We start from the raw sequence: 8,052 nt of genomic DNA on the forward strand, positions 1-8,052 counted from the left end.
TAATGGACTGAAAGTAGACACCGAAAAGCATGATTCTGTTTCCAAGAGATAATGATCACCGTTTATAACCCCCAGACCTTATCCGTGAGGGGACTGTACGAGAACTGGGCCGCCATGTTGGTACGTTTTGGCTTTTCAGAGATAGTAACAACTTCAACGATGAGATAAACTCCGTATAATGGCCCCCGAATAGATGCATCTACAATCTCCTATCATCCATATACACTGGACACAAACACCTGGAATGCATCCGTACTATATAGATTAAGCAATCCCCAAAGTAATTATGACTTGGTGTTCTTTTGAGTTCATTTAATAGCAATGGTCAATCTTGGGACTTTCATTGACTGGTTAAACAAATAAGTAACACAGGTTGAATAGTACCTTTTTTTTTTCTTTTTTTAAAAATGAAAGGCTGAAGAAGGTCAGAGATGGAACAAAAATTATTTCGCCATCACAAAAGTCCAGCAAAAGCAATAGTGTCAAGAAGCCAAAACACTTCAAGCTCACTTAGAACCCGAAAACTCCATCCACTAGATGTCTCTGGCGGACAAAGATCTTCTGTTGGAAAGGCGACCTACCGCCATGACATGAGGTTTTCTATTCCTCTTATTAAACTTTCTCATCAAGTTACTCCCCAACTTTTCTGCTGAGGAGTTGACGCAGATCAAGCCTATTGATCTTAGCAGCAAGTATGAAATCATTTTCAGTTAATCCACCTGCACAGGGAAAAGTCTACAGTCAGAAGCTGCAAATAAACAAAACCGACCTTAGAATGATTTAAGATGCTATATTATGGAGGAAATTTCAGGAGGAGACAATGGCAGGTAAAGAAATGGTACAAAATGTAGTGCAGTTCGTCCATAAGACCCGAATATCACGAGTGCCATAAATCACAAGGTTTCTTGTACTCATGAAAAGCAAGCGTCTAAAATGAATCACAGATAAAAGTCATGTAAGGTACATAATTGAATGTCATGAATTTGTTTGATGGTTCACATAGAGATGAACTGGCTACGAAGTGAGTTCACCCACACAAGATTCTTGAATATCTACTCAAGATCATTATCAAGGGGTTTGGTGCATATTATCCATAATCTGAGTAGCTTGATCAAGCTTGAAAGTACAGATGGTAAAACATAATTTAGTAACAAGAAAACCTTACCCACAGCATGTGTCCATATCTCAATCTTCACGTTATTCCATGCCACGAGATGTAGATCTGGATGATGACCTGCAGCAAAAAGACCATGCTGTGGGCTACTGCTCTTTAGAGTAGCAATATGCTGTTGTATGCAATAAATAATGGCTTAATAGGTACGTGACTTCTAGGAATGCTAAAAATTCAACTAAGATTGTTAGCCAGGTCAGCCAGGCCCTCAATAATCAATTGTATGTTCTCTGGTCGCAATGTTAGCATCTATATACTTAATCAACAAAATGCTATAGTATTTCGTTATTCTAAGCTATTGGCTTATTTATTCTCTAACTGAAAGGATAGGCCAGGTCAAGAAACAGTAATAGCAAATAACAGAAACCTACTGCAGAAATTAAATCAGTACCATCTTTCAATAGTAAATAGTTTCAGTAAGAATTGCAGGAGCTCAGAGGCTGGAATTGAATAATAACTAGTGACAAACAGAAAAATATTATGAATTAATCAATGGCTACATGTCATGGATCAAACCATCTCCAGAACTCATAGCAGTAAAACAACTTGTTTTCCACACAAATTATGTCCACCAAATAAGCTCTTAAGAAAGATGAAGCCTGCAGCTTGCCCAAACAGCCACTTTAAAGCTCATAAAAAATTGACCTCTTCATTGCCTTGAAGATTCCATATATATACCAACAGTTGAAAGATTAGTGGAAAGGCTTGGGCCTAAAAATCTACCCCATAAAATTAAATGCATAGGCATTGGTAGATTTCTAATGAGTAGTAGTCTTTTTGAGGTCCTCACTGTTATTGGAAGCCATCTGGTTTTGAAACGAATCTCATGTTTGAAAACCTCCAAAGTACTCAACAAAAGTAAGTGCTACATATTAATCTTAAGGTCAAGATGACCTTATTGTAGAGAAGCAAAGCAGCAGTCAAAATAAGTTTGCAAAAGATTGGGCAAAGATGCATCTATAACACTATCCAAATTTAAAGCCTTGGACCCGTCGAGAAAAAAAGCCTATTCAGCTAGCTAAAATTATTAAAACTTAGAGTCCGGAAAGCAAAGGAGTATTGTCGGGATTCTTCTGGAGTTTTTTAGTTAGGAAGGGCACACTAGTAATTTTACAGTTAGGTGATAGGTTATTCAATTGCCCGGTGCCGTCTCAAAGATTGTAAAATTCTTTAGTATCAAGAGCTGCAAATAGCCCTCTCATGTTTTAAAATTTATAGAGTAATGACTATGCTGTTCCTTTCGGTCATTAAGTCCTTTTGCTTCACATTTAGGGCCATCTTATGTCCATACATGAAACATTGAAAACAAAAATGAGAAAAAACCATGAATTTCCATAAACCTAGGATAAGAATTGGGAAAAAGGAGAGAGATAATAAAGAAAAAGTGACAATCAGATAGTAGTTCGAGTCTCTTACCTTTTCCCTTCTAAAAAATTTCCAATTTCTGAACATAAATGCCTCCAACCCAAACATGTCTAGTCAAATTTAAAGGACCTAAAAGCTTATTATGTAAATCAAAGGAGCATTGGTTCATGAACTCAAAAGTTGATGTGGCTATTCAAAGGGTTATATATCAGTTGCCACACAGAGTTTGTGCAGCAACTGACTCGTTGAAATTGAAAATCTAGCCATTGGATGCTAGCCAATGCTGCATCCAATTGCTATATTTGGTTAACCTCCCTTTATAAACCGGCTTGTTTATATATCTCGAATGTTTATGACTAATTTTTTTTTACATGTCAGTTGCTGCACAGAGATTGTGTGGCAACTGACTCATTGAAATTGAAAATATAGCCGTTGGATGCTAGCCATTGCTGCATCCAACAACTATATTTGGCTAACCTACCTATATAAACCCACTTGTTTATAGTATTTCGAATGTTTATGACATAAATTTTTTTACATGTTTGTATTATTAAATGTAATAGTATTAATTTTTTTAAAAAAATTGACCTGCCTATATTTAGTTATCCATCTTTTTTTAATTAACCACTTGGTTGCCGCACAAGTTCTTTGCGACAACAGGCTCAATAAATTTTTTTTGTCACACACTAATTTTTTAAGAAATAAATTTGCTGTCAAAAATAATTGCAATTTGGTCCTTCGTTGCAGCACATATGCTGTGCAGCAACAATATAGGAAAAAAATTTTTTTTAAAATTATTCCATTGCCACACAAGACCTGTGCAGCGTCAGATTCAGAAGCCACTCATCAGATTCCACAATTGGCGGATAATTTTTTTCTTTTTGGGTATTAAAATAAGAAATTTGCTGGAATATAGAGGGACTAGCTTAGTTTGTCCTGTCTTCAAATTCATGTGCATTGCCATATTTGAGAACAAATGAGCTAATGGATTTGTCTATCAAAGGTAACATGCACGAGCTTTTGTAAAGAGGCATATTCCTGATGCAAAGCTAGAACCTCTCAACTATTTGAGTAACTCTGACTATTCTCAGACTCAACTTTAGAGACTTGTCACTGTCACAAAGAAAAATGTAAGAGGTAAGATATCAATCTTCTGAAAACATTTGATTCACAACATAAGCAAACCCAAAACTAAACATGTCCAAGCTGGAAACACAAACGATACTAATACAGATCTTCCCTTTCAAACACCAGCAAAGTGTGACTCGAGGTACCAAGTTCAGAGAAATTGCTTAAACTCTCTGCACCTACAAGATCAGTCCGTTATTCAAATAGTCCTCTATGCCTCACTAAGGTACACAGAAGGGGGGAAGAATAAGCTCTTTGCCCAATCAATAACCAAAATTTTCACTCATGACCTGCATGTAGCACGGTGAATATCAAACCAGCACACTTGAGCTTTGGCACTATTACACAAAGAATGAGAAGAGAACTGGAGATATATCCTCTATCTTGAATGATCTACCTCCCATATCAACCCGATAAAGTATTTATGCCTAGGAAGATGCTTTCAACTATTGGAAATAATCAATACTTCCAAAGCAACCAAAATATACTTGATCAACTTTCATCAAAGATAGTCATGTAGCAAAAATATTTTATAATTAAACATATAATGTAAATGACAACAAAGGGAATCAGCTCCAAATATCGTCTCAACCATCAATAAAATTCTTGAAAATTCCACTAAACCTACAGTCATCCACATAGGATCTTCCACATAACACAATAAACAACAGGAAACTTTTACATGCTTTTTTACGCTTTCACACCTAAACAAGCCTTGCTGCAAAGTTAGACTTTTATATATTGGCCAAGGAGGAATTACAAGTTTGATATGCAAAAAGTTTCTCCTGGAAAGTGCACCAGGAGAGTCCAGCCTTAGTAAATTTAAGGCATTCTAATACATAAAGAAAATTTTCTTAAGAAGTGCAGTAATCATATGCTAGGAGAAAATGAAACCTGAAAACAAAGGCATCCTAAAGTAAGAATTTACTTTTCAGTTGAAGTTGATGTTGTCTCATGGAAGATTAGAGGAAGAAAAACATGGAACACAAACAGACTTGGCTCTCCAGCAAAGACAACAAGGATGCATTATTTCTCATTCAGAATATATACCCAAAGATGTCCCTCAAGATTCAAACCATTTGGTCTGAGATTAAAAAAGAAAATAGCAATTTTGACAAACAAAATAACACTCTGTCATTGAAGTCTCAAGGACAAGAGTCATCATTTTAGAAGGTGGGATACCTTCTGCTTCTGAAACATTCAATAACAATTCAATGAACTCCAAATCCTTTCATACGAGTCATGACTTTGCACAAACATAAGTGCTACATGAAATGAATTGACATCTTGAATTCACACATATGGAAAGAAGATATCATAGAAGCTGTGGTTTCAGAATATGAATTACCTTCTGCTTCCGCTACATCAGCCACAAGTTTGAAGAACTCCATCCCTTTCATGAAAGTCTTAACTTTCCAAGTACGCTGCAGCTTCATCATGCCATCTTCTGTCACCAAGTTCCATCCCTGCACCTAAATATCAGCCTTTCAGTCCAGCATAATTAACGAAATGGAAAAACCACAAATATCAAAATCAGATCCTGCAAAACCTGAGGAATCAAACTATGTGCTGCTTCCACAGTCATAGGTCTCATATCCCTTGCATTACATGATACACACTTCTTGGTTGTTAAATCTGGCACCAAGAGAACAATTATCACAACAAAGGTTGCCTTAGTGTGGGATCACCTTGACAAAAAATGGAAACAAGCTGGAAATTAATGCTCCCCGTTCATGTCTCAATTCTTTTGAGAAGGACCTCAAAAAGAAAAGAATGAAGCCCAAAAATGACAATAACACTTGCAAAAGTTTTACATGTGAAAATCATGCAGAAGCTTTAAGATATAGTAGCAGTTAAAGCAAAAGCAAAGTGTTTGGATCAAATAAAATCATTGAAGTAAGGATCTAAGAAGTGAAGCAATGAATTTGCAGCATTGAGGGGCCAATAATGTAGAAAAATCCTGACCGTCCAAAACAACTTAAACAAGAACTGGCAAGAGGAGGAAGATGATAGAGATCTAAGTAAAGATGGAACCAAGCACAAGATGATGCCTGCGAATTGTTCTTACTATTGTGAATGACCAGGAAAGGCTTACACTGTCAAATGTAAGCCTGAACTGCTTCGGAAATAATTTGATCACATGGTGTAGCAAAACTTCAGTTATATTGGCCTTGATGTAGGTCAATATAATTCACTTTAAATTAAGAGCCACAGCATTCCGAAAGAAAAGTGCAACCGTATAATGTCACATCTAATTAGAGCTGAAGTATGATATTCGCGGTCAATGGAATACGCAAGGCTGAAATCCACTACAGAACAATGACATGTCCTGGTTATCAAAATGGACAATCAGATCAAATGTTAAAGATTTAGACGCACCTGTGCCAGAACAGAAGGTCCTAAAGCCATTATGTATGTGTTTAAACGATGTAAGTTCCTCACGACCCTGAAGTTTCTGAGCTACTTGAATATTTGAGCTGTATATGAATGCACAGGTATCCCAGAATACATAATTATTCCATAAACTGGAAAGTTACACTTCACTTATTGTATGTTACTTGAAAGGAATATGAAGTGGAAATAGTTAAAGGTACAAAAGAATTGTTATATTGTCAGTCAGAAAAATAAGAAAACGCCAATCAAACGGAATTTGGGACTTCTAAATCAACTGAGAAGAAGTCAATATCAGTATACACAGAACCGATCGGGTTTCTGGTTTTATGACCTTATCTTTTCTTTCAACTATTACTTCCTCAAAATAAAGAATTGATCAGAAATTGCAAAATTCACAGGATAACACTCAATTATAATTTGAAATCATAGAAAAAAAAAGAGTAAATAGCTCCAACTAAATTTGCAGCAAGTTGTACTTGAAGGTGATGATGCACCCAAGATCACCAAGAAGTTGCAAAGCTTCGAATCAAATGATTTTCCCTGTGGAGTCTTAATTGATAATATTTTAGCTCTTAATCAGAGTTTTAAAGATTGGAATGTTTGCTGGGTTCCTAGATGTCTTAATCAGATTGCCCATCTTCTTGCTAAAAATGCTTTATCACTTTGACGATTCATGTACATGGTTCAATGTAACTCCAAACTTTATTCTGCCTGCACTCCAGGCAGATTTATGTCCATTTTAATAAATTCATCCACTTTTCTAATCCAAAAAAAAAGAGTAAATAGCTACCTAAAACCAACATAACTTCAGTCCGCTGAAAAAAAATAAATAAATACATTGTTTAAACCAATCACACAAGTACAAACACATTAAAAGCTACAATTGCCCACATCTCTTTAAAGAGTAATATGTACCCATGATTAAAAAACACCAAAGAAAAATAAATAAATAGCCACAAAATTGAATTCAAATTTCAAAATTGGGAACGAATTAAAAACAACCTAACCCTACATTCTGAGCACAGGATTTTTGACTAATTTAAGAGGAACAAGAAAACGTGATTGAATGATGGGTTCTGCCTGAAATTACCGTCCATGGGGTCTGGTGAAGCTTTTGGGCAGACCTCTACGCGAAGCCTGAAGTAAATTTCAAGCAAATAATACTACAACTGTATTAACAAAACAGCAAAAACTTGCAATTTTGACGAGTTTGATATCTATAAAACAATTTATAGACATTGAAATAACTAGATGGAGAGAGGGGAGGAGAAATACGTGGGCCATGGAGAGAGAGAGGAGACGAGCTTGAAATTGAACAGGTGTTCGCAACATGGACTCGTGTCACTGTGGCTGGCACCGTGGCACGTAATCAGTAAAGCGGCAAAGAGACAGCTACTACAGGGAAGATGACTTCGGAGCTGGGACTCACAAAATACATAAATAAATAAATAAGTCTTATTATGTTTAGTGTTAATTGAAACTTGCACCCGTAAGCTTTATCAAGACTGTATATTACCCCCTAAATTTCTAAATTTAGCAATATACTGCCTTACACTATCAATTTTTTGCAACTTGCACAAATCAACTTGATTCGCTCTATCAATGAAGGAATATGACATCTTTATCCTTTTCCAACGGAGTAATATGACTATTTTACCCTTTCTTTTTTAAGATTTCAAAAGATATACTTTTTCTCTATATTATCTCAGGAAAAAAAATCTTATTGGATTATTATCCAATGCTATGGCAAACTCCCTTACTCTAATTCCGTTTTTCTTTGCGCCAATCTCTACCAATTTAAAAATAATCCTCAATCAGTGAATCTCCAAAATTTGAGAAAAGTTTGATGGCTTACAAAAAAATTACTACAATAATAAAAAAAATTCTTGTATCATGCTTTACGTGTTACAAGGTTCTGTCATTCGTGAGTAAAAATTCACAAAAATAATGGCTTGTGGATTTGGAACTGGGAAAAAGTCATCACGAACAATGAA

The 8,052-nt window shown here is 35.7% G+C and overlaps 1 protein-coding gene across 4 annotated transcripts; it reads right to left on the reverse strand.

The window, feature by feature from the left end:
• Nucleotides 1-364: 364 nt before the first annotated feature.
• Nucleotides 365-7,463, reverse strand: LOC113783841 (pterin-4-alpha-carbinolamine dehydratase 2, mitochondrial). Of its 4 annotated transcripts, none has more exons than XM_027330075.1 (7): nucleotides 7,334-7,463; nucleotides 7,149-7,195; nucleotides 6,044-6,141; nucleotides 5,214-5,299; nucleotides 5,013-5,130; nucleotides 1,166-1,234; nucleotides 365-719 (listed from the first exon to the last, which is right to left on the reverse strand). In XM_027330075.1, the coding sequence occupies exons 1-7, from the start codon at nucleotides 7,388-7,390 to the stop codon at nucleotides 631-633; spliced, it is 564 nt and encodes a 187-aa protein (XP_027185876.1). In that variant the 5' UTR covers nucleotides 7,391-7,463; the 3' UTR covers nucleotides 365-630. The 4 variants fall into 4 exon arrangements, with proteins under 4 accessions (XP_027185876.1, XP_027185875.1, XP_027185877.1 ...); XM_027330074.1 differs by having other exon boundaries at nucleotides 5,013-5,136; XM_027330077.1 differs by having other exon boundaries at nucleotides 631-719; nucleotides 1,170-1,234; nucleotides 5,013-5,136.
• Nucleotides 7,464-8,052: the final 589 nt, after the last annotated feature.

The sequence above is a fragment of the Coffea eugenioides genome, chromosome 9, assembly GCF_003713205.1.
Source record: "Coffea eugenioides isolate CCC68of chromosome 9, Ceug_1.0, whole genome shotgun sequence".
Classification (NCBI taxonomy): domain Eukaryota; kingdom Viridiplantae; phylum Streptophyta; class Magnoliopsida; order Gentianales; family Rubiaceae; genus Coffea; species Coffea eugenioides.